Genomic DNA, 27824 nt, shown 5'->3' on the forward strand with positions numbered 1-27824 from the left:
TTATTCGGAGTCCGATTGCTAATACATTTTAATGCCTGAAGTTTTATTAAAGTAACATTTAATTTAATTGTAAAATATTAAAGTGTTACTCTAATATTTATTTTATGGGGATCTATACCCAAGGGAGACATAAGTGAATATTTTAATATATGTTTTATATTGCTCATCTTTTATCCCACATTGCCCATGAGAATTGAGTGGACCCTTGAAAAAAGAATAAAAGAAAGCGTTTGTGGCTTCATTAGATATGTTGAATATGAGAAGAATTGGTATGTGTGAGTTGCAGATCCGTTCTTGGCATTAGAGGACGTCTATCCTCTCTTGTGACATTCTAGACATCATTCCCCTGGGGTTTGACCTTTGGAATCCATTGCTATCAGCTTCATTATCAGGCAAATTGGGTGCATTTCCAGCTACAGGCAGATTTAATGTTTGTTCATATCTTCTTCCCTACTCGTCCAATGCTTATGCCATTTTGAGAAGATGATTTTATGAAGATATTGGATCTGTTGAAGACAAATTAATATTGCTGCAACACTATTCACACGGGCACTATTCACGCGGTTACTATTCACGCGGGTACTATTCACACAGTTACTATTCACGTGGGTACTATTCATGTCACTGTAGCAGCAAGATTGAAAATGATTGCTGGAGTATTATGTCAATAATGCTGGAATAATTAGTGAGTTGATAATCTGCCATGTATTTGATTTTATTAAAATCTGAAAATAACATCTTATCAGCAGTAGTTCAATTTTCAGTTTGCATATTATTGTAGTTTCATTCTTGTCCATATTCTGTGATTTCAATTCCATGTAAAACAAACCAACATTTCATTTCCGGAGCCATAAGGGAATTTAAAACATTAAATGGAGAAATAAGGAGTTGGATGCAAACTGTTTGATAAAATTCCTAGCAGCAATTGGTATGGTTTTTGGGTATTCCGGGGTGTCCATTACATCGACAACCTATTAAAAAATAAAATTCAAATGGTTTAAATAGTAGCTTAGTTAAGGTAAGGCCCATGAAGGGGAACTTCCTAAAAAAAAATTTAGGTGTTGTTGAGATTTTTTGGGAAAATTTTTAAGCTAGTGGTCCCATGAATTTAGTGTGCAATTCAGCTTAAAAAACTAAGCTCTCAAATTTAGGGAAATTGGTGGCAGCATGAAGAATGTTGTGAAAAAATATTTTAAAAAAATAAACATCATTTTCCTTCAATTTCTTTTTTTGTGGTAAAGAAAATATTAGCTAATTGACAAGTGGCAGAAAAAAATTCTAAAATCGTGGGGCAATTCCTAGCCCCACACCAATTTCGCCCACTGAATTATGCAGTCCTAAAAAATGCCAGGTTGCTATTTTTAAAGAAAAAAATTCGAAATAATCTTGTAGCATAATTTTTTATATTTCATGTCACCTCCTACTCCATGAAAATAGATCTCGAAGCTCCCCCATGGGACCTTAACCTTATGCTATGCTTGAGCCTTCATTTGTAAATAAGATAAAAATAGAACCCATAAACACTAAAACAAGAAAACATGAACTTTGAAAACTTAAACCTACAATCTCTTTTCCTCGAGTTAAAAAATGGGCCTCATCAAATCCCTATCCACCAAATTGATCCCACCAATCAAATTCGACTAGCAAGATTCAATTCACTGCACAATTACAAACATCCACTCTAAAGAAGAGTTCCTTTGCAACAAAGACTACCAACTATCGAATAAGGTTGAAGCCAGTGAGATTAACTCAAACCAATTCCTTGTTATCTGTCAGCTCTTTCACTAAAGAGAGTACCCAATCATAATTATAAACGTATTTGCAAATGTTTCATCTATGCTACAAGTAACTTAGCCCGCTCTGGTTTGTCAATGTCCTCTAGTATTAGATAATTGCAATGTGTTGAGCAAGGAGTCCAAATACTACTTAAGTGTCTATTCACTAATAATCTACATGCACCAACACGATTTATTTCATTATAGTTGAGTATTTGTGTTGCATTTTGAAGAAGAGGCTTTAATTGCCTTAAAAAGCACCTTTCTTGCATTACTTGGTCATAATGTTTTATTATGCAAAAATGTTGAGGTTGAGGTTTTTTAGAAATAGCTAAATTGTTTAGTTCATCAATGCTTCCAAGCAAGGTTTTTCCATTTTGGTTCTAAAATATCAAAATTGAAAAGCCTACATCATGAAGAGAACCAAAAAAACACATCTGTTATTACTTAAATAACGTACAATAAACTTTTTATATAAAATAGAGAGAGACACACACACACACAACAAAAAACCATTTGAAAAACTTAAAAACATTGTACTATAGAATTTTTTATTCTTATTGGTTTTTTATTTTTAGATGTTGAATTTAAATATATATAAATAAAGGTAAAACTGTAAAATGTAAAGAAAAAGAATGACACGTATAATTAATTATCAACTTATCTTGACCTGCTTCTTGAATTTAAGAGTTGGAAATAAGCAACTCATATTCAAGACCTTATATCAGATTCTCCTTTGCTAAAATGCACCATCTATCGAACTCTGTCCTCCTTGTAAAAGAACATTCAGCTCTTTTAAAGAAAAAGTAGATAAGTCAAGTAGAGTGAAAATAGTTTAAAAATAAGTGGGTAAGAGAAAATAATAAGATCAAAATGGGCAAGTGAATTTTAAAGTGTTAATGCCTTATAGGGTTGAGAATCACATATTTATTTTTATTTATTTTTAATGTTTTCTGGGTTAAACATCAGCCCTGCAGACTTGTGAGTCTGCACAGACTCACAGTTCCCAATCATGGACTCAACAGCTCCCTTCACTCCAGCAACCCTCTAATTTTGCACTCAGACATCTAGTATACTAACGTCCAGCAGCACCCTTGCCGTGTATGCTCTCAAGGAAAGTGGAAACATGCAAAATATGCACCAGTAAGGAGTTTCAGATTGAAACCATTCTCATGTGTGCCCTTTGAAGTTGTATCACCTGGTTCTGAAGCCCCGAACTATGTTAGCAGCTGCAAATGATTACGCCCAGCACTATATTCTTGAATGCTACTGTTATATCCCACGCTGGTCCATTAAATAAAAAACAACAGCTTCGGAAGGCAGCATCAAACCTTTCATCTAACATCCTTCATATAATTGCAGACTAAAATAACCACCACGCTGTTACAGGAGGTCTGCATCCAGGGCTAGATTTACTTCATGCCATGGTCTCATAAAGTCATGATAGAAAAAGAAATAATCTGATACGGCCAAATTCATACTTAATGATGGTCTTTATTAAAATCAATGAGATATATCCTTGTTTGATTATTACTGCCGATTCATTATATTATTCCCAATTCAATATTCAGTTCCAGAATTCCAATACCACACATCCAATAATACTATATCCTTCACAACAATATTCCCAATTCAATATTCAGTTCCAGGATTCCAATACCAAATATCCGATATTACTATATCGCCCAAATATATGCTTTTTCCTTGCCAATCAAATTAATATCTATGATAAATTACATACATGGCCCCACGGTTAAATTAAGTCTTCTGATTTTCACTACAATAATAACTTATTTGACCAAAATGGCATAAATACCTCTGCAAATTTCTCCATGAAGCCCATGTGTGAATCCTGCAATGAATCCACCCACAAGTTGATTGGGTTTTCGTCCATGCAACCCAAATCCCAAGGGTTTCCATCCTCAGATACTGAACCTGTAACCAAGTTCTCCAAACTTCTCGATAAAATATTTTCCTGAATAAATAATATTTCTTTCCACCACCTTTTTGTTATGATTTATTGGCAACTGTTTTTTATTTAACATTCAACTTTTAAGTCATAAAGTGATTTATTAATCTTTTCACTTATTTATTTTTTATTTAACATTTATTAATCTTTTAATTTATTTGTTTTTTATTTAACATTTAACTTTTAAGTCATAAAGTGATTTATTAATCTTTTCATTTATTTATTTTTTATTTAACATTTATTAATCTTTTAATTTATTTGTTTTTTATTTAACATTTAACTTTTAAGTCATAAAGTGATTTATTAATCTTTTCATTTATTTATTTTTTATTTAACATTTATTAATCTTTTCATTTATTTGTTTTTTATTTAACATTTAACTTTAAATAAATATTTATTAATTATTAGTTGCCTAGAATATTTTAAAACAACATAATAAATAAATAATTATTTATTTATTTTTCCATTGCAGCAAAAAATGGGACATTACACAAATCCACATCATTGGAGCGAATTCAAGGAGGCATGCACGTTGAATATTGCCATCATCCTAACAAAATAGGTTTTAAATAAAAAGTTAACGGATGGAAAGAGTTGGATTTCATCACCTCACCAATCCCTTCCACCATCCACCAAAAGAGCCACTAACAATAATATCAATAAATTTATTCCTCATGGCACCTCTAGTGAATGATGGAGGAGAAGAGTGAGGTGATGAAATGTAAGGATGAGGGAGCCCCAACCATAACGATGATAGGGGCATTTGAGGCACATGCCTCCTTAATCTTGATCTTGCCACCTTCCAATAGATCACCAAAATCCATCACCACAAAAACCATATACCCATAAAGCAGATCTAACCCTAGGTATGGGAAGATACAGGTTGATATAAAACAACCAATTGAAGTAAGCTCTATATTTTGTGCCGCATTTCCACAACCTGCTGAAAATATTAGTCAGAAAATATTATTATATTTCCTGAAAAAGAAGTTTGAAGCTTTTAGTGTTTTCCAACAAGTTTAGATGATTATTAGAAGTAAACCTACTAGGAGGATAAATGGCTTTTAGATACATATGCAGTGGAATTTCAAAGTTTTGCAATATAGAATTGAAATAAATCATTCTGTAATATCATCCACTCCAACACATTTTGTCATACAAAAGGAATCAACGTATTATGGACAGACACAAAAACGGTAAACATTTACGTGAAAAACAAATCTCAGCTTCTGTAATAACCTAAACTGAATGCGCATAAAACGAACCCAAAAACATTACAACAGTAAATATTTTCTTCTATTTTTTAATATTATATTCAAATATATACCATACAACTTAGAACCTATGCATCTGATACAAAAAAAAAAAATCCAAAAAGAGCCCAACTCAAACTTCAGCCAGTCGTAAATAAATGACTCAAAGAACTACAGTTGCTATATTCTATTATGAGATGCTTCCTGTTTTTCAGTCTTTGAAAGATCCCCAACCCAATCTTTACCAAATCTGATCCAAACTCTAATGTTTTTTTTGCAATTGTTTGTTTGCTGATAAAGTCTTTGGCCAGCGTATGATGAAAACGGTTTTGACTGATTTTCTTGGTTTTGTTTGGTTTTTGAATGATTTTAGAATGCTAAATGAAAGAAACTGCTGATAAAAAAAGAATAATGCATAACACACAAAGAAGAACAAATAAGATGACTTTCTTTCACTTAAATGGCCGATGTACATACCATTACCTGAGCATATAGGTCTGATACAAATTTCCAGCTGATTGAATAAGATCAGCTCCAATATTAGCTAAAAAACCCAAATACAACCCTAGGGTTTGATGCCCTTATTTCCAAGATGGAATAGCTGGCTGAGATAATGGTGCGAATGAGTTGTAGTCACCTCTAGAAGATCTGATCTGCAATTAGTTGAAGAGGATCTGCCCTCAAGCTGATAAATCTGTAATTAGAACCCCAAATAATGCTGCCAACTACACATTGAAGTTGGATAATGCTGAAACCTATCATCAAGAGAGATGGGTCTTCGTCCAAATCTCCAAAATCTCCTAGAATTTTGCGTTCCTGGAAGCTCCAAGCTGTTCAAACCCTCAAGTTTGTTGTTGCTCTCCAAAATGAAGTCATAAGAATGAATCCAAATGATAGAAAAAATGACTTTTTATCCTCTCCAAGAAAGTTTGATCCATTTTGGGGTTACTATTTGGCCTAAAAATCATAAAATAACATTGAGGGTCTAATTCCTCATCGTGAACTTGGCCCCCTTTTAATAACAACTTAAGTTACTAGGATGGGGGGAACTTTTCGCTATTCCTCTTATGTTTCTCTCTGTTACTTTTCACTTTTTACTATTCCCTTAAGGCCAACTTTAATATTTCAATTTTAATCATGGATTCAACCCCAAAACTCCAATCTAAAAGGCCCGTAAAGCTCCCTGATGAGCTCCACAACCCCCGGTTGGGTCCCCAAACCACACTGCTGACCTACAAGACCATAATAGTAGGCCAACCTCCGCTAAAGCCTAAGATGCCTAGAAGGGGCATTACAGTCCTCCCTTCCCAAAGATTGCTTGTCCTCAAGCAATCTACATTTGCATGCTGAAAACCAATTCATGGATCCCATATCAATTTGAGAAACATTGCTCCGCCTAACCACTGCGCTACTCTGATATAAGCATTTGTATACCCGAAGTGAAGCAACTCATCTCGAATCCACTGAAGGAATGCACCACACATGTCAATGTCGGGATCTAAAATCTGTGTACTGTCATAATCTCAATGTAGAAGTGCACCGAACCAATCTATACACCATAACAACCTGTAAGTACTCCAACGTATGAAGAATTAAGTCGACAAGAGTGTAAAATCAGTCGAGATACCCCACCAAGCAGCGCTGTTATAAATCGGATCAGCATGAAACCAATGAGGTACATTACTCCATATGATAAAGGCAACACCCTTTGAGTCAAGAAGCGGAGCACCATACCACTTCCCAAAGAAGAAAGGATGATATAAGTCACCCAAATTTGACCAAACAACTGCTGTCCATAGGAATAAACCATCATTTCCTACTTTACTACTTAGCTGCAAGCAAACAACATATACAGATCCTTTCCCATGAAGAAAGGGTGTTCATTTATGATCCCATGTGAGTATCCTTATAGTTAGATGAATCTAGAACAGCAATGTCATCAAGCATATTGGGTACATCAAGGGCCAGTTTTAAAGATGTACCCACTAAAGTTACCAAATGATGATGGAATTCCTTTGCTACCAATGAATTTTCTGAATGTATACCTTTATTAAGTCTCATTACCAAGCATGAAGTATCATCACATGAAGATATTATATCGCCGCTAGCACCATGTACCAAGGTTGCCATGTCATGAATATACAAAGATATGTTGCTGCTGTTATAAAGGGAATAATGATTTATCCCCATACCTCCAATTAGTATTATCATCATCAAAGTATGCTTGCATACACTTGGCTGCCACAATTTTGGGTTATCATTATTGGTAGCCTTCAACACAATTAGTTTACCTCCATGGGTAAACTCAAGCTCCATGTTGTCTTCTTCCCTAACCAAATACGCCTTCCAAGTGTGATCAAGGAATGATATTGTTATGAAACAAAGGCACAATGTCCAACCTTGCATGCAGTGGGGTTCTTTAATTCTTATCACATGCTCTTGCATAACAAGATGAATGAAACCATGTAAAAATTGGAGATGGTTAATCATCAACATGAGACCCACCTTTATTTTTTACCTTCCAAGTTTGCCTTCATAGATGCTTTCATAGCTTGCTGTCCACAGGTGTGTGACATACTAAAAACTCCCCTCATGATCTGTCAAATTTATCACCTCAAAGCTGCTGTTATAAATTAGACCAGCAACTAAAGTGAAGTCAATGATGTCTGCATACCCATGAAGATGATGTATGTTTGCGTTCCTAGATGCTCGAAGTTGTTCAAACCCTCAAGTTGGCTACTGCTCTCCAAAATGAAGTCATAAGAATGAATCCAAATGATGGACAAAATGCCTTTTTATCCTCTCCAAGAAAGTTTGATCCATTTTGGGGTTACTATTTAGCCTAAAAATCATAAAATAACATTGAGGGTCTAATTCCTCATTGTGAACTTGACCCCTTTTAAAAACAACTTAAGCTACTAGGATGGGGGGCAACTTTTCACTATTCCTCTTATGTTTCTCTATTACTATTAACTTTTTACTATTCCCTTAAGGCCAACTTTAATATTTCAATTTTAGTCATGGATTCAACCCTAGAACTCCAATCTGAAAGGACCATAAAGCTCCCTGCTGAGCTCCACAACCCCCGATTGGGTCCCCAAACCACACTGCTGACCTACGGGGCCCTAATAGTAGGCCAACCTCCACTAAAGTCTGAGATGCCTAAGGAAGGGGCATTATAGTCTTGTGCTTAAAGGACACTCACTCAGCAGTACAGATTAAAGATGTCCATTTGACATAAATGGTGAAAAACATCGAGTGTCTGGCAGCTGAAGTCTTCAACAACTACAAGGGGAGGTTAGTGGTAAAGGAGCCTATCCGAGGGCAGAGTATAGTCATATACTATGAAGTATGAAGAGACTTCTACTCCAACAATATGACAGATAATAAGATTGGCTCTACCACTCCATTGAAATTTGGTAGGAAACTGCACCAGATTTGATGTAAAGAGCCCAATATGGAAGTTTTGGAAAAGAAAATGTACTTGACTCAAGGGAAAGACTTTCAAGATGCAGGTGGCGCACATATTTTCTGTATAACAAGTGGTCTCCATATTAGATTTAGATTCAGAAGAAGCCCATAAAGATTATCCCAATGTCTAAGTCAATAACATAATCTTGAAATCAGATTTGTGTTCTAACATTGAAAAGATTTGGATCTTTCATTTCTTGCATTAACTCTTTAAAAAATACTTGCTTATCATCACTCTTCAAAAGAGTTGGCGTGACAATAAATCCATACTTGCTTATCATCACTCTTGCCTGATTCATCAAACAGTTAAACCGGTTGGATTTGCACTTTAAACCATTCACTTGTGCCTTGAAAGTCACTTTTGCCTGCAAAGCAGTAGCTACTGAAGAGGTGGCATGAAAATTAATTTATATTTGCTCATCATTACTCTTGCCCGATTCATCAAACAAAAAAAACCAATTGGATTTGCCCTTTACACCATTCCCTTGTGCCTTGGAAGCCACTTTTGCCTGCATACAAAACATTGGTTGAAAAATGTAATAGGTGGAGTGGTCCAGTCTTCTCATGGTAGCTCCTCCAGAGATGGCATGACAGAATCAATCTATACATTTTCATCATCACTGTTGCCTGATTCATCAAACAGTTAAAGCAGTTGGATTTGTCCCTTAAGTCATTCCCTTGTGCCTTGGTGATCACTTTACCCTATGCAAAAAACATTAACCTGCATGCTTTATTATCCATCATTATCAGTCAATATTAGATGTGATTTTTTAAGACAAAACTGGTTTTTAAGGTGTATAATTCAGCTAGCTCTGTGTTTTACTTTTCAGCAAATTTTTGTATACTTTTCAGCAACTTTAGGAATACTATAGCTCATCAAATAGCTCTATTAAAGACAAAAGTCTTGAGAGCCACATGACATCCATTCAAATTATCAGTAAAACTTAGGAAAACCATGCAGACTGGTCTGGAAATTCAAATACCATCCAAAAACAAGCAAGCAAAATCCTCCAAGTTTTTCATATGTAATATTTTACACTCGCATCTATTGATGTAAAAAAAAATTATCTAATGAGCATAGCTAGTTTTTTGTAACATCAGCTAATAGTAATGAAAATTTACAAAATATTACTTTTAAACATCATTTGCAAGACCATACTGGACATCTGAATCATGGCAACACCATTAATCACCGCTACATTTATTAGAATATGACATCAAGTCTATATGTGCATGCTCTCATTTCAATTCTCCCCATGCATCAAATCTAGCAATGTCACCTTTTAGCATCCAAGTTCAATTTTCTGCCAAAGCACATATCCACTATTCCTCCACATTAACTAATCTGCTTGGAGATCAGGATTCAATTTTATGGCATCATTACTATAAGTTAATAACAATATAAGCTTCTCATTGGATCTTCATTAAAAAAATGCAATATATTTTTATTCCCCCATTTGAATCTTGAAAAAATGCTCTTCGAGATCTGCGCCTTGTATGTGAAGGGTAACAAAAAGAAGATGTTCTGGACGGCTCAAAACTTTATTCGACAGTGTCCATTTCACGGTTCTTTCAGCCATGAGTTTCACCAATCATTCCTCAATATGTTGTTACACCTCCAAAGGCTTAGAAATCATAGTTCCAATGCTATTGAATGAACCAAAATGGAAGTAAAAGTTTATATAAACAAAAATTTGTCGAAAAAAATCCTAAATACAAGTTCCTTGAGTCAAATAACAAACAATCTAACTCTCCTCTGATACCACAAGTCTACAAAAGAACAAAAGCCCAGGTGAGACAAATAATAATGAAGACAAATCAATCTCCAATGCATTAAGAAATGATGCAAATAGGTCCCATAATTTCTTGTCACCCAAAAAACGAGTGTCATCACTGTAAGTCTTTCCATGCTTATAGACAAGTCCTTATTGTTTTTTTGAAAAGATGTATGACAGTATTACAGTATAAGAATTACATTTCAAATGAGACTATAGGAAATTTGAAATGCTAAATCTAAATACCAAGATTTCTAAGTTGTGTTGTTATATGGAGCCTAATCAGACTCGGAGGTAAGATTTTCCCTACTTCTATCGGCATTGTTTCCCCCTATATTTTTCAATGGGAGTTTGGGGGCAGCGCCCCCAAGTTGGGGTCAAGGGGCATCGCCCCTTACGCTGCCCCTTGACCCCGCAAATACTTTTATTATTTTCTAAAGGTGTCGAGTGATATTTTTCTATTGGCCCACGTTCAATTAGGCTTTACCTCTTAACCCCCAAAAAAGTCATTTTTTTTTTTAAATTAATTTTAAACATTGCATATACGTGGGGGCGACAAGAGACGTCTGGGCGTCTCCCCGTCCCTTGAGAGACGTCTGCACATCTCTCGAAGGACAAGGAGATGCCCAAACGTCTCCCAAGGAGACATGGAAGCGTCTCCATGTCTCCATGGGAGACGCGGAGACATCTCGTCGTCTTTGGCAGCGCTTGGGTGGCGGTGGCGGGGGGCGCCGCGTCCCTGTCCCCCGTCTCGGAGACGCGGCCAAAGGGGGGGGGGGGAGCGCGCGTCCCCGTGGAACACTGGATTTTTTAGAGAACAGCAATTCTCAAATAATAAGAGTTCTTATGTTTATTCTTCTAAAAAATATCGTTGGCCTTTCCACGGCTTTATTTGCTTTTGTTCTTAAAGCAATCTTACCTCTGCATGGCTTCTTTAGTTCCATTTTCCTACAGCTAGCTTACGCTTTATTTTAATCCTAACTTTTTATCGACTAATGTTTTAATTCTAATCTCATTTAAATATTTTCCTAGAGCATGCTAATGATATTCTCACATCCAACATTCGAGCATCAAGTCTCCTAGCAAAACATGTCATAACAATCCTAAAAAGGTCAATCTAGATGGCATTACAAATTTATTTAAAAATCATATTTTATTATTTTAATGAAGAATTATAAACCTTGTATAGCATTCATTCAATGAGCATTTAGCATGAATATCATTAAAACTAAACACAACTTTGTCAATGTATGCAAATATGTCTAATTCTGATTTTGAATGATAAGTCATTGTGCAGGACAACTGTTTTTGCATCCTTCTCATTCTAAAGCCAAGCATGCTGATGCGACAACATTGTGAATGGGGCCTACTGGCAAATTACAGAACTGCAATTGATGGTTCTGAGATAGTTAACCACATTTTTGAAACATTATAAAAAAGTAAGCTACAAAAATTATTATTTATGAAGGCTCAATAAATATACATCTAATTATGAATTTGAATGTTAAATCATTGTGAAGAAGCAATGTTATTGCATCCTTCTTTCTCATTGTAAAGCCAAACATGTGGATGCAAGATTATTAAAAGCGATGCCTATCAGCAAATCACAGAACTGAATTTGATGGTTCTGAGCTCGTTAACCATGCTTTTAAACTGAATATATAAGTACTATAAGTATGAATATCAATAAAATTAAATGCATAAATAAGTAAGGAAATTACTACAATTAAACACATAAATTTGTCAATCTATGTAAATATATATTTGCAATTTTGAATTATGAGTCATAGTGGAGGGTAACCATTTTTGCAAACTTCTCATTCTAAAGCCAAGCATATGGTTGCACGAAAATTGAGAATAGCACCTATTGGCAAATCATTAGAACTGAACTACACTTTTAAACCTTACAAACAAGTAAGCTACCGTGTCTCCACGTAAACATTATTATTTTCATAAACAGGTTCAATCTTTTGAATATTTAAAAAGTCTTGCAATAGCACTAAGAATTGTTTCCAAAAGCACTTAAAGCACACTTGGTATATAAATGAAAGCCAAAGAAATATACATCTAATTGTGATTTTGAATGTCAAGTCATCAAGGAGGACCAATGTTTTAACTTTTGACATCCTTCTCTCTTATTCTAAAGCCAAACATGTGGCTGCTCAAACATTAGGAATGGTACCTATCGGCAAATCGCAGAACTAGATTTGATGTTTCTGAGCTAGTTAACCATGCTTTTAGACCTTATAAACAAATATGCTACTATTTTCAAGAAAAAATTTAATATTTAAACCAAAGGCCAACTTTTTGAATCTTCGATGGTCTTGAAATATCGGAGGAAATTTTTTGCAAAACACTGGAGAATTTATTGCAACTCTGAACTTGAAACTCTTAATAACCTCATTACATTAAGAGGAAAAAAGGAAGAAAATATCAAAAATAATTCAATATCAATATATCACCTTGCGATTTCTAACTTGATGAGGGCATCCTGCTGGAATAAATACTGCTTCACCAAGATGCTGCTCAAATGTCCATGGCTCAACTTCTGTAAGGCAAACAGATTAATCAAACAGAAAGAACAGTTAGGAGCAAAAATATGTGCCCGATCATGCCTAGCCAAAAAGCAGCACCACACAAAGCCTGAAACACTACTTACGAAACTCCTCCTTCAGCTTCTTTTTATGATCTTCGTTCAAGAAGAGTGTCTGATCATGAATGGGATGTACAACCTGTAGCACATATATATTCTTCTAAAATTTCAAAAACAACATGCCATACATGACATTTCTGCAATTAAATACTTCTATTAAAAAATAATTTTAACATGAGAAATAACTCTTACAGAATTTACTGGGGCACTATTGAGATGCCTAAACTCTTTCCAGTGTTTCCGCAAATAAGCTTGTAGCTTTGGCACATCCTCCCTGCGGAAGATGTCCCACAAAGCCCCACCATATTCAAATTCTGAATTGTTTTCTTTACTTGCAAACACTTCTTTTTTCTTTTCGCAAGCACTATAAACTTCTGTTGCTATGCTTTCATCAGTCCTCTTCTCGCCCAGGCAAGAAATCTTGTTTTCAACTATATTTAGATCCTGTGCCTCCAAGTACTCAACTAAACCTCCAGTTGCATTGGCCTCATTTTCATCAGAATTCAATTCATCTGGGGAAGAAGAGCAAGGTGTTCCATCCTCATGGGGAGATGAGCAAGGTCTTTTTTCATCAGCAACCTTGGATCCAGTAAGTTCACTTGTTTTTGGCTCTGAATTCACTGGTTTATCCTGACCCTTTTCACTAATTCCATTTCTGCCCCCGTCTGAGTGTCCATGTAGTTCTTTTAAATCCTGTGCCTTGAACTTCTTCCTCATTTTTTCTATCTTATCTTGTTGCCAACGTGGGAACTTCACGTTGCCTGTGTGTGTTAGAACATTTACCTGAAACATTAATTGGAAAAAAGAAATAAATCTAAACACAATAAATGGCAATAATGGCAGTGAAGCAACAATATAGATAGATTATTAAAAGGTACTAACTACTACGATAAAATCAAACTCAGTAAAGACCTATCATGCAAGCTGAGAAATATGTACCTAATAAACAATTGATACAAAAGTAGTGGCATCTCTGACAAATAGTACAGAATTTTGCTACAAATAATAGCAATAAAAGAACACATTTCACTCATGAAGCTTTCAGATCGTAAGATATTCAGCACTTAGCCCCAATCCCTAGACAGTATTCCATTACCAATTGCAGACCTACGTATAGTATTAACTTTCTATTTATAAAAAGTTTAAAGTAAGCTTTGGAATCATCATTAGCCTGTCTAGACTAATGATCGACAGAAAACCAAAACAAGGTTCTGAATCCCTTTCCCAGGTAAGGCATAAAGAGCTCTCAAGTCAGAAGTAAGAAGGCAAGTACATGCCAGAACAAACAACAACACATAAAAGAAAATAAATTGCAACAGCCTCAAAGCAATTTGCTTAAATTTCAAGGAGTTATTAAATTAGAAAAAGATCTAGCACAGTTCAGCAATTTCAACCATTTTAAAGTTGTGTATCCTACCGCATCAGACATATCACAGTGCAACTTAGTTACTGAATCGCCTCTGCCAAGTTCATCACACGTCCCATATGCAATGTATGTTTTCGGACCTAAGTCGGGCTTCAAGCAAGTATCAGGAAGTTTGGTAGCAATATTTAACAAGCCCCACTTAGGATGGGTATACTCATGAATTGGCAATGCACTAATGAACTCAGCTCCATGTCGAGGTAAGCGCTCTTCAAATAAATTTGATGGTGGCCAGTCTTTTAGCTTCAACATCTCAGGCCAGCCATTTCTATGCATACGGCCTTCCAAGTATCCTTTGAAAAACTGATGAATGTTGATCTCAACCTGCAATACAAAACACAAAATTAAACTTCACAGGCCATTATTGTAATCAGAAAGAGCACAAAGGTCAATACAACTACAAGTAATATGTATATTTGAAAGTTATTATAAACTTCCACCTCCACTAAATATGGAACCTTCAACCTAGTGGAAAGCCAAATCCTTAACTGCATATTCCTTGCAATTAATAAATAAATTGGGATTGACCTTATGCCCAGTGAGTAGAAGACATCAACACTTACCAAAATCAAAACTGTTGAGGTGCATCAAAAGTTAAATCTCTAAAATAAAACTTTAAAAGAATGTTTATGGCATATTTATTTTTGAACAATTAAAAGATACAATAGGTTGTTGATTTTATTACCAGTGAATTACTGAAGTCACCAGGTTCGGCCGAATTTCATCCTTGAAGTTCGAAATTCGTCGAACTTCAAAAAAAAAAAAAAAATCGTTGAAATTCGCCGAACTTCGAAAAAAAAAAAAAATTATTTTTTTTTTTAAATAAATTTTTGGCCTTCTTCTTCTGTTAATATTTTTTAAACACATCTTCTTTTCTTTGATTAAAACCCATTAACCCGTTCTTTCTTCAGGATATTTATGTCTGTTAGAACCCTCAATTAGGATGAGAAAAAAATGCTGAAGATGATAATTGATTACCCAATCAGTGAGGTATTCCAGTATTTGGTGATTCTGTTATTCTCATAAGATGAGATAAAGATGTTACTTACAATAAACCTTATTAGCTATTCATATGGAACCATCCCCCATATGAAAGATTGGTTGTTTTATAGAATATATCTGGCATATTTATACATATGGCGAACTTAATTCGAATTTTATACATTTCAAATTTTTCCCTCATCGAACTTCATTCGAATTTCAAAGTTGTCGAACTTCGAATTCGAATTCGAACCTGGTGACTTAGGACTAAGAGATATGACTCAAACTCTGGCATCAAATCCTTGATTGCATATTCCTTGCAATTAATAAATAAATTGGGAATGACCTTATGCCCAGTGAGTAGAAGATATCAACTCTTACCAAAATCAAAAATTGCTGAGGTACATCAAAATATAAATATCTAAAATAAAACAGTAAAACTTTAAAAGAATATTTATGGCATATTTATTATTAAACAATTAAAAGATATAATAGGTTGTTGCTTTTAATAACAGTGAATTACTGTAAGAGATATGACTCAAACTGTGGCATCATCAATTCATTCAGAACCCTCTTTTCCCAAATTGTACCAAGGACACCACCAGACTCTAAATTGCCATCAGCAAGGACCAAGACACTTGTTCCTGACTCTGATACAAACAAGTTCACTGATCTCTATCACCCACCTTCTCTTAGCTATGAAAGCTGTTATTTCTACAAGGAGAAATCCTTTCTCGGGACTGATTTTAATTGTGTTTGGTACATTCTGACAAATAAATCTCACCTGATATTGATTTACCCATCTTATAAGGTTATTTTGCTTCCTCCCTGTAGATGCTTTATTTTAGCACTCCCAACTAGCTATTATAACCTCCTATAGCATTGAGTCCTATTCAATCTACTTTGATCTGTCATAGATACTATAATTAAAAAAAATCTTTATATAACCAAATGTCTCTTTTTTACTCGGTAATCAACAGCCAACATCAATAATTGTTCCTTATTTCCCAAATCGACCATCTCAATTTAAACATGATAAAGAAAAATGGAATATCTTAGGCAGAGCCTGCAGTCTGGGAAAACTCTGAACATTTTTTGGAAATCAAACTTTGACCTAAAGCAAAAGAACTTATTACCCTGCAAAAGAACTAGACTCTGTAAATAAGATAATTATGCATTCCTAGAGAAAGTCATTGACATCAAGATCAATTGCTTCTCTAGTTTACATTCAGAATAAAAATAATCATTTAAGTTAATAGTGCTTCATTACAAGATGCATATGTGACTTGAAACAGCTGATTAATTCATCAAAACGTAATGACCAAACTAGCCACTTCTCTTAGCACCAACAAGGCACTCAGCAAATGAACACAGAATCTGGAAGAGCTTTCTTCTTCTACGTGATGTAAAAAACGTTTCCAACTCTCAGATCTGGGGATTGGATGCTATCGTTTTGGTCATCAACAGAACAAACCCTGGATTAATTTAAATTTCAAAAGCTAAGTGAGCAAAAAATAGACCCGATAACAATACCCAAATAAATAAAAGATTCAAAGAGAAAGGGCGAGAAAACATCCTCAAGAGTAAGTTTGCTTTGACAAAATTTTCTGCATGTTATGTACACTGTTTATTTTTGGCCAAATTAACAATATCACCTCATAAGTATAGCTTTCAGCATGTTACGAAGACTCTTTTATAAATGGTCAAATTACCATTATCTCATTATGCCTTTCAGCATCTTCTGGCCACTATTTATATTCTGACCAAGTTAACAATATTCCCTGCTTCCAGAGATGCAAAAACTGAAACAAAAGTCAATATCAGCACATTAACAAATAAGAAAAGGATGGCAAGTACCCTTAATAGATAACCTCCTCAACCATCCAAGTCACCTATATAGCTTATTTATAAGATAGAAAGTTATTGTTAACATATGACAAATATTTCACACAGAATAAATAAAACAGTACAATCAAGGTCATGGTAACCAAAACCTTGGGTTTAATTTCCATGTCAATGCCAAAGACAAGAAAATTGAGTAGTAATCAAGTGGCTCTTCATCGGATCCAAGCTGTTTAAGTAAAGGATGATGTCTTTTTGAATGTGATAAAAGATAGCCAGTTTGTTTGTATTCTCATTTGTTTCCAAATGTTCAATACAGTGCTAATAGTGTACTGAAGCTGTCTTACAAAACACTGATAATTATACTGGGTTAAAGACCAAGGTTCTAAACATTGTTAAGACACAATTGCTAAATATGTAAGCGGTGGACATCAAGTAGCAATGGTAGTTTCTTCATATTAAATACTGATAGATGCCATGACAACTCCTGTGCTTTTGAAGGATGCTACAATATTAGCTTTTTAGGTTTTCGTCCTTACTTTAGTTTTTAAAATGTTGTTACCTCTATATTTTAAGAGGTTGAAAAAACTTTAAATAGCTCAGCTTGTAGATTTTGTAAAGTTATATTCAATCGCAATAAAAGAACTTATTATATATGTGAGAATATTATATGATTATATTGTCTAATATTCTTATTGTTTCGTTTGCAGGCTGAAGGAGAGAGATCATTTATGTTTTCTATATCTTCTCCAAATGATTCATGTCGGGCTTTATATGTTTAGAGGACCGGTCAATAGATGTCTTGACCTGTCATGTCATTTAGACATGACCGATCAAGGCACCTATTGATCGGTGCCTTTTCATATTGCACATCCTGATCTATGTTACGTTTGGTAACTAACATTAATACTTAAACACTCGGTTGAAGCGGTGTTTAGTTATGATGCTTTGTTAATGGCCCGAAAATGTTTATGAACTAAACTCGATAACAATAGCATTACATATGCTATCGGGTTAATACCCCGATAGCATATTAATGCCAATCCATAAATGAATCGACATTAATATGCTATCGGGTTACTAGCCCGATAGCATTAGATCGACGCTTAACTATGTTAAGCAAGTCGTCGATCTAATCCATCTTTATCGAATGTCAATATCACAATCATGATTAATGTTATAATCTGATAAACATATTCAGTTCGGAAAACAGAAATCAGATAATCTAATAGCATAGATGAATAACCAAAACAGAACAATGGAGAATAACAGGTTAGGAGAGTCTTATCTTGCAGAAACTACTAATGCATTAACAGATTTGTTTTCTGCACTTTGTGAGTTAGCTTGATATTTGGAAGGAAAGATGATTGCAATTTTATAGCACATATTTGAGGACATGTCTATACATACCAATATCAATGTAAAAGAAAAACTAAGCATCTCCGATGACAGCCAGAGTGCTATTGTGAGTACAGGTATATGATGTTTGTCCCAGATATGTTGATAGAAACTGGGCACTCTTTAACAGTCTAGTCAAAATATAGTGAGAATTTAAAATAACCTCAGTTATGCAAACAAGAATGGCTCGTGTTTGGTTTTAATCCAGAATATTAAGGTGAATGTAACCATGTTGAAGGTCATGCTTTTATAAGTTTGCTGGAAAATGGGTTGCCTTTGGTCAATGAAATAAGGTTTTAGTGAAAATTTTCCATAATTTTAGTTCTTATATCGAGAATGGTTGAAGTTCAGTTCTGGCCTGGCTCTTTCCTTCCTTGTTTGTTGAGAGAAAGGAGAGATTTCTACTTTTGTAATTGTCCAACATCATGAGCAAGAGCAGCAGCCAAGAGGGCCATTGTCCAGAAACTGACAATGATTACTTAAATATATAAAAACAATACACGGAACATGCCCTCACATACAAATTTATGTAACCATCTGATCAGTCAGTAGCAATCTCCTTTTGACATTATAAATTACTCACATTTGGTATTTGATATCACTAAGCAATTAAAATCAATAAAGTAAAAAACATTACAAGAATGAGCAAGAAAATCAACTTTAAGCTTCAAACTTTTATTATCTCCGTTTTCTAATATTTAGATTTTTATAACACTCTATGGCCTACTATTTCTTCTGCTTTTATTTTTTTATTGCCTACAGATTTACACCAACTAAAGAAAGAGTTTCCAGCTAGAAACAATTCCACTAAAGTATTTACAACATATTGATCCAAACATGGAGCTTTGGATAAGAACTGTCACTAAATTCAATCAGAATGTGATGGCAACAGTGGTGCTTTGATTGTTCCTTGGGCCATAAAGTGCAGCACTCTCAATGTCATCCCCATTATGACTCAAACAAAATATGTGGTCACAGCCCAAAACATCATAATTCTTTGACAAACATCTTCGAGAAGAGACTTTCCAGATTATAATGATTGCAAGATTTGCAATACATGTTTGTCACACGGAAGGTCTTAAATTCTTGCTTTCTAATAGAATTTGGCAGTTCTAAATCATCTGGTTCAGCCAACCCATAATGGACGAGTATGGGGCAAGTGATTGAAATCACAAACTTTCAGTTACATTTTCTGGGCACTTGTAAATTACCACTCAGTTTTTTCTGGGCACTTGTAAGTACCAACATATGTGAAAAAATTCTACAGCTGAGGACTTTTTCACTCTTATACAGTATACTTATTCTAATTTAAATGCCAGAGAACCTATGGTCAACCAAATCACCTACAACAGAAATTTTAAGGATAATACTGATATCAAATTTAAGGAAAGAATGGGCAGATACAAACAATAAAGAGTTTTCTGGTTGTTCTCAAAAGGTAAATATAAAGTAATCTTGGCCAAAGAGTTTTACATATTCAGTTCTTACAACTTCTCAAAGCTCAAATATTGCCAAGTTTGAGTAGGTGGTCTTGGTCATATGTAAATATGATCAAATAAACGATCAAATAAACATCACCTGGTACATGCATGTATTAAAACCTCTTTAATAACTGCAATTTTAGGATATCAATGAATGACATAGCTGGGTGCTCCATAAGCAAGACAAAAGACACTCTATGAAAGAAAGAAACATCTCATTACAATTCAAATATCAAAGTCGCACGCTTAATAAAAAAGCATTACCTCATTCCAATCAAAGCAGTCAAGAGCTTTGACTGTTTTTGTCTCTTCTTTGAATTTGCCTTTGGTAGTCTCCCGAACAGCCCGCCACATAACCATCGGTTCCCAACTCAAACCTGATGTATCTTCAAGAACATTCCGAAATATTACAGGTTCCCCCTTGAGCCAGTGCTTCTGAAAGTGCTTAAAACTTCCATCATCTGTATCATGTGCAGTTGGACAGTACAAAAAATTATCATTTGTACCTTCTCTGAAAGCTGCTCGACGTAACATGTTGTTGGGAAGCCCTTCCATTCTGTGACAATCATATTGAAGACATAAAGAACAGGTTTTTGAATCTTCTAATACCTCTTGATCTTTATATATATTGCCCTCTCTCTCAGCATTCTGCTCAAGTTTTACAACCCAGTTCGACTTGAAAATACGTTTTAATTCTAGCACTTGATTTCCACAGCCCCCTCGTTCCACAGGAGGGCACGGTATGCTACCATCACCGTTTGCTCTCCAATCAGGTAATGGGCAAAAGTTGTTCTCAATACTATTAGCCAAGGCATGGGATTGGCTCTCCCAACCAGCACCAAGAGCACCCCTAACTTGAGCATAAGCTCTCTCCTTACACTGCTGCTGAGCTGATTCTGCTTCATCTCCTCCAGGCTGGCACCCTTCCCGAAGTTCACGACAACAGGTGAGACAGAGGTCATATGAACACTCTGGGCAACTTCTATGGTAATCAACAATAGATGTACTGCAGTTATCACTGTATGAAAAGTTGAATGGAAAATAACTTATAAACCAATTGAAGGCTTGTGTCGTAAAGAAAATCATAGAAAGAAGATGTCACAAATAAAAAGAAATAATGTGTCAAAATCGAAACAAAAACACATGCAATCCACATTTTTATTGAAAATATAAATATCAGTCTTCTGGACATTCATACCAATACAACCGCTCATCTGGATTCAGTTTTGCCCTTTGAACATCAGTCACTGCTTCTACCCCTGGTCAGGAGTGTAAGATCCATTAAAATTATTAAATATAAGAAAGTGGCATTACATTTTCTGCACAATAGTTTATGTACCTCTAATTTTGGCCTCCATCTCCTGTTCCAAAGACTGCTCAGTGCGAATATGCTTCAGTACAGGATAAACCATAGATAGCATATACCTCAGACAAACCAATTTTTCAGAGTCATTTGTTTCCCTTTGTGGGAGCTGCATTGAAATAACCCAAGTCAGTTTGATAACACATGTCTGCATTAATTATGTTCAGAGTCAAAATAACACCAACCATTAACTTCACACGGCCATCTTCACGCAGGCATGCTTTACAATTACAATTTCCTCTGCAAACAGGGCAAGCCTCCTCAATATCCTTTCTAGACTGCTCTGGATACCTATATTTCCAATTACATATACAAATAAGATTAGTTAAAACAAGAACAAAGAATGAACATATCCCCCTTCAGCATTTACATATCAAACATGTACGAACTTGAGTAGGCAGCAAAATTTAGCAGGCAAAACTTGTCATTCAAGCATTTTCACTCATTTTTCTTTAGAACAGTGAAAATTTGAATAACAAGATTCGTCACACATTCTTCTAACCAATGTTATTTACTCAAATAGTTTGACAAACAAATTATTTAGTGGCAATGCCTTGGATAACACTACAAACTTGTAAAACTTCAGTTAGTATAATAATGCCAAAATCTCTGAAACATTTTCAAAACAAAGACTGTAATATCATGCAGAGGACAATTATCCCCTTCCTCCTATGTTAAATTGAAGAAATATCCTTCATACCATCTTTCAATACAAGGAAAGCAATAACGCTTTCTGTTGCATTTGGAACAGAAAACAACTCCCTCCTTGTCATTCCTCTGACATTGGTGACACATCCGGCTGTTCCTGATAGAATCTCCATTTGTTATAGACAAATCCTGCGATCAAAATTCAATGTAAGCTTTCAACATTTAAGATCAATTAGAGGAAATAAAAGAAACAATAGACAATGTCAGACTAGTAAATTCAATATTCATGTATACAAATCTAAACCAAAAAAAATAACAAGCTGCAGCTGCTGTAGTGATCTTTAGTTAATGGCCCTAATATCTCTAAATCCATTTAAGCATACAAAAAAAGTGGCTCACTTGAACTTAGATCTTTAAATGGACAAATAAGCAACAGACCATATGTACATTCCAGTGTTTTATCTCATTAAATATCTCTATTTTATTTATGAAAACGTACAAAATATTAAGGAAAAAGAATGAGAGGAAATTCTAAAATTTTCTACGCAATAGTTTGAACGATTACCATCTAGATATACTTTTCTAAGCTTTCCCACAATATCACAAGGAAAACAAACAATGCATTCCCGTGGCAACAAAGCATAAGAGCAAACATATAGTTTGACACGGATACTCTTTTTCTCATTGGTAAATATTTGCATCCAACACTCCTTACACATTAAAATATTGAGTTTTTATGTTAACTAGTCAACTCAATTTTCTACCTAACATAAAAACAAGGGGCAAAAACAGAAAGGCGGGATTTTAACATACAATTTAACTAAACTTAAACTTATGCAGTTCAATTCTCTTGTTAAAATTATATGTGACAAAAAGGGATAAACAGAAGGGCACAGTTTTAAGAGACTTTTAATTCACCTTACTCAAGGAATTCCTTGCCAATTGAAAGGCCTCTCAAATCTAATAAAATTGAGCAAGATTGGATTTCAGTTTTTTTTTCAACTTAACAACTAGGGCAAAACAATAGAAGACAATTTAGAGAAAAAGAAAATTCAGTTTGTTTAGAAACAATTTGGGGATATAAACCATTGCAGTTCAATAGCCTCACTATAATATAAACAAGGTCAGTGCTTTAAAAACCTTACATTGAAGATATCTTCAAGAGTTAAAGTTTTGTAGTGCAAATTTCGTTCACATAAAAAACCAGCAATCCAATCAGGTAAGGTCTTATAAAACCTAAAACTTATTGTGCTTCAAAAATGTCTTGAATATTTAAATTTTGTGCTTCTATTTACATGTTAATGTAAGAACAAGGGCAAAGCAGAAGGGCAGAGACATAAGAGAAATAAGAAAACTTATGTTACACAGATACTTTTTAGCAATCAAAATATTTATTAGGCATCCATCAACTTATAAAATAAGGTCAATTCAGAGAGAAAATGTTTTACCTACCTTAATTTCACCTTACTTCAGAAGACATTTAGAAAATTTTTAATATTGTGGCTCAATTGAAAAATTGACATGAAAAAAACAGCCAAAAGAAAGGGGCAGGGTTTAAGAAGCTTAATACTCACCTCACTGAGAGAATTAAGTGTTAATTTAAACATTGCATAAGCAGATAGATATTGTCCAATTAAATTAAGTGTTAATTTAAACATTGCATAAGCAGATAGATATTGTCCAATTAAATTCTCTTTTTACTTAAAAACAAGTGAAACAACAGATGTGCAGGGTTTTAGTGAAAATAAGAATTTCCTTAAAATTTTCACTATTAGTGTTCAATATCTCATTGACAAAAGATCAAGGGAAAAGCAGAATGTCAGAATTCTAAGAAACCCAAAACTGACCTTGCTTTGAAAATTCTTTTCTGAATGGGCCATTTCCTACAAATAACAAATGTTACAAAGATCAGAATTCAATCTTCTGGTCGACATAAGAATAAGGGCAGAAAAAAGGTACAAAGTTTAACAAATAATAAAATTCATGTTATGTTGAAAAAATTTAAGAAATTTTAACCTTGGCAGTTCAATTTACTTGTTCTTTTCCATCACATAAACAAAAGCAAAAGAAAAAAGTGGGCTTACATAAAGAATTGCTTACTCATTGAACCATTTCTTAGGCACAACATATTTTATCATGATTAAAAAAGCTCACGGTTCTTGCTGGCATATAAAATAAGAGCAAAACAGAAAAGGCTAGATTTCACTAATTCTAAACTTTTCCTTATTTTATAAAATATCATGAAGATTTACAATATTGCAGCTCACTTGAAAATATGAAATGGAAAACGAAGGCAAAACAAAAAGGAAAGGTCCTGAGAAACGCTAGAGGTCACCTGACACAACTTCTGTACCAATCTTAACATTGTACGAAAGAAATCGAATTAAGTTCAATTCTCTTTTGGCATAAAAACAATAGGAACGGAACAACATATAATTGCACAGTTTTACTGAACATAATAATTTCCTTAAATTTTTACATTTTGATGTTCAATTTCTTGTTAACAGGGAGCATTGTTTTACAAAACCTAAAAAATCCACCTTAATCCTTAAAACTTTGAACTATGAAATCTCAATTTTCTGATTAACATACAAACATAAGAAGCAAGAGAAGAAAACTTACTGTGAAAACTTGCCTTACTGAGAAGACTTATTGCTAATAAATTAATTTTGGAAAATCAATTTTCTTGTTAGCATAAAAGCAAAAGAAACAACAGGATTAAAGAAATCGAAATCCCCCATTACTGAGAGAACACATTGCTCGAGGTTCAAATTTTGGAGGCTCAATTTTCTTGTTAACGTTAAAATTGGAGAACACTTGTTTTCAAGAAATATAAAGCTCCTTGTTTTTAAGAAATAAAAAGCTCACCTAAATGACAGAATTCACCGCAGAAGATTTGAACTTTGGAAGCTCAATATTCTTGTTAACATAAGAGCAAAGACAAAGCAAGAAAAGCATCCAGTTTAAAGAAAACCATAACTCGTCTAACTGAGAGAATTCATCGCGGAAGATTTAAACTTTGGAAGCTCAATATTCGTGTTGAAATGAGAATATCAAGACAAAACAAGAAAGAGCGGCCGATTTTGAGAAATTTAAAACTCACTCTACTGAGAGAATCCTTTGCCGACTTGAGCATTGCAGAAAGAGCCGGATCTTCATCAACATTGTTCCTCCAATCTTGATTCTTGTCCTTAAAAGAGGGCCGACCCCTCTTCCTTTTGAGAGGCTCATGGCTTGCCAACATCTTCCTCTCACTGTCCTGAGGGAATGCGTATTCCTCTGCCCTTTCCTTCTTCATCTTCTTCTTCAAAGGCTCAGAATTATAAAACAGATAATGATCATCTGCGACTCTTTTATTTGCACTTCCTTCATCATCACTTGGGTCAAGTTTTTTGATCCATTTTCCGTTGTCATTATGCTCGAAGTTCTTGACGCCGTCTCCATCATAATCATGCTCAAATTTTTTTATGCCTTCTCCAACGTCATAAGACTTAAATTTCTTGTAGCCTTCTCCATTGTCATGAGGTTTCAATTTCCTGAAGCCTCCTGCATCGTCATTCGGCTTAAATTTCTTCAACGCTCCCCCATCATCGTTTGCCTTTAATTTCTTCAGCCTTCCACTATCGTCATTGGGCTTTAATTTCTTCAAGCTTCTTCCATCAACATTACTCTTAATTTTCTTCAAGCTTCCTCCATCAACAATTGAATCAATTTTCTTCAAGCCTCCTCCATCGACATTTGCCTCAATTTTCTTCAAGCCCCCTCCATCGGCATTTGACTTCAATTTCCTCTGAATTTTCGCTTCGTTAGGGTTAGGGTTAGGGTTATTAGGGTTTTTCGCGGCTCGCAGCTTGGCCTGTAAATGATGTTTCTCGCAGAGGGTTTTTCCATCCATAGCTTGGCCGCTGCATCTCCACTGCTTACCATCAGATCTCTTGCACCGCTTCTCGTCCGCTACGACCTCCTTCACAGCCGCCTCCACCCCGGCAATAATTTCTCTTCCCTTCGCCACAACCATCTCCATCTCTAGACCTAATTTTCCTCCCCTTCTACAGCACCAAAACCTCCTCCAATCGTTCCCTACCAATTAACGCTCTAAATTCTACTCTAATCAAAAACTCTTTCTCCTCTTACATCACACAATCCTGCCACATAATTTTACGACGATTAAGATCTAAACGAAATACTGTGAACTCTGACCTGTCGTTCGATATCAAGAGAAAATTCGATAAAAAAATAGTCTTCTCCACCATTGTTTTCAAAGCGGAAGATTAAACGATAAGCCCCGAGCGCGGAGGACATATATAGATAGCCAGTCCCGCTATTTTTTCCAACTCGTTTTCAAATTAAAATATTGAATATGATAAAATAATAATATTAATAATAGTGGGCTAATTATATTGATTATCAAACCAGCGGCGCTGCACCTTCTGATTTTAATTTCCTTGGGTACGATGGTTTGTGTGCCGTTATACTTGTCCCCAATATTCTTCCTGTCTCTAGCTACTTACTCGGAAACAAGGCAGGCGTGCAGCGTCTCATTGACTTAACCGTGTTTAAACATAGTTTTTTGTTTTCTTTTGCTTTTGCCTTTTTCCAATATTATGTTTTCTTTTGCTTTTGCCTTTGCCTTTTTACAATATTGTGTGCAAATCTAAGAGATAAATCTGCAGTCATAATACGTGGGCATGGAAGTAAGAAAGGACAGTTTTCTTCCTTTTTTCCAATTTTGAGTGCAAACCTAATAGATATGATCTCAAGTCATAATACGTGGACATGCAAATAAAGGAAGGATGGTAATTGTTCGTGTAACATGCTTAAATCCTATTTGTCCGCAGATATAATTATTACATTTTAATATGGTGTTCTGAATTGCAAGACTAGATTCTAATTCTAATATTTCGTGGTAACTGCTTTTCTCCCCTCTAATGGAGACACTTGCGCTCCGAGTGTCTTAATTTATACAACTTCAGATAAACATGAAGTTTAAACGTCCGGTACTTCTACACACGCGAGCTATTTTAAACGCATGATATAGACGCACTGCAAGTAGAATATTAGGATTGGAGGTTCTTATAATATTTTTAATGGTGTTATTCAGGAAGGCTCTCATAGACTATTAGTTGTGTTGTATTTTTTAGGCGTGGAGATACCAATAATCTGTAAAGTCGTTATTAGTTTATTAGGGAGTAGGAAGAGCATAGAAAGAGCATAGAAGTTTCAAATTGAAACATTTTACTGTTCATTATTTAAAGTTTTTAGGAAATGAAAGGAAAAGAAGTTTTACGTTGCTGGTTGAATTTTAAAAAATATTTTTATAATATTGAGAGGTAAACTTTAGAATAGGTTTTAGGAATTCTAAGTTTGTTTTAAATGAGTGTAGAGTAACAGTTCGTAGGTTTTATGAATAAGCGGGGACCAAAATTAAGATTAGGAGAAGAATGTCTTAAAGTAAAATAGGTGTTAAAGGTGGTTGATAATATCAAAATTGAAGTCCAAGATCTTATTTTTATAGAAAAAGAAATAAATTATTTTTTAAAAGAAATTAGTTAGAAGAATAAAAGTATTTGATTAAAAATAATAGAAACATAAAAGTATTTCAATTACATAAATTTGAAAGAAATGGAGAAATTAAAATTAGTATATTCTGTTTTCTGTAATGTTGTCTTTGTTTCATCTTTTATGATAGATCATATAGTGTGATCCAAAATATTGATGATGAAAAAATTGTACACAATTTAAATCTGAAATCTGATATACATCTTTATAGATGTAGAAACTACATAGCTTTA

At 34.6% G+C, this 27824-nt stretch overlaps 1 protein-coding gene across 12 annotated transcripts in view; it reads right to left on the reverse strand.

Annotated features, from left to right (window-relative positions):
- The window catches only part of LOC131038926 (lysine-specific demethylase JMJ27), a 78781-nt gene extending 52224 nt beyond the window's left edge, over positions 1-26557 (reverse strand). For 3 of the 12 annotated variants that reach the window (XR_009104557.2, XR_009104556.2, XM_057971517.2), the window contains exons 1-11: positions 25136-26470; positions 23880-23915; positions 22085-22221; positions 21570-21675; positions 21361-21493; positions 21220-21280; positions 20286-21039; positions 14314-14643; positions 13089-13679; positions 12903-12975; positions 12706-12791 (exon numbers count right to left, since the gene is read on the reverse strand). Coding sequence is in view for 9 of the 12 variants with exons in the window: in XM_057971517.2 (XP_057827500.2) it covers positions 12706-12791; positions 12903-12975; positions 13089-13679; positions 14314-14643; positions 20286-21039; positions 21220-21280; positions 21361-21493; positions 21570-21675; positions 22085-22221; positions 23880-23915; positions 25136-26056 (3228 nt within the window). In the remaining 3 variants the exon portion in view is untranslated. Of the gene's footprint in view, positions 1-8774; positions 9096-9150; positions 9190-12705; positions 12792-12902; positions 12976-13088; positions 13680-14313; positions 14644-20285; positions 21040-21219; positions 21281-21360; positions 21494-21569; positions 21676-22084; positions 22222-23879; positions 23916-25135 lie in introns of those variants that run through there. The other 9 variants (XM_057971523.2, XM_057971525.2, XM_057971519.2 and 6 more) reach the window with 8 other exon arrangements.
- Between the last annotated feature and the right edge of the window lie 1267 nt (positions 26558-27824).

This window comes from Cryptomeria japonica, chromosome 3 (assembly GCF_030272615.1).
Source record: "Cryptomeria japonica chromosome 3, Sugi_1.0, whole genome shotgun sequence".
Taxonomy (NCBI): domain Eukaryota; kingdom Viridiplantae; phylum Streptophyta; class Pinopsida; order Cupressales; family Cupressaceae; genus Cryptomeria; species Cryptomeria japonica.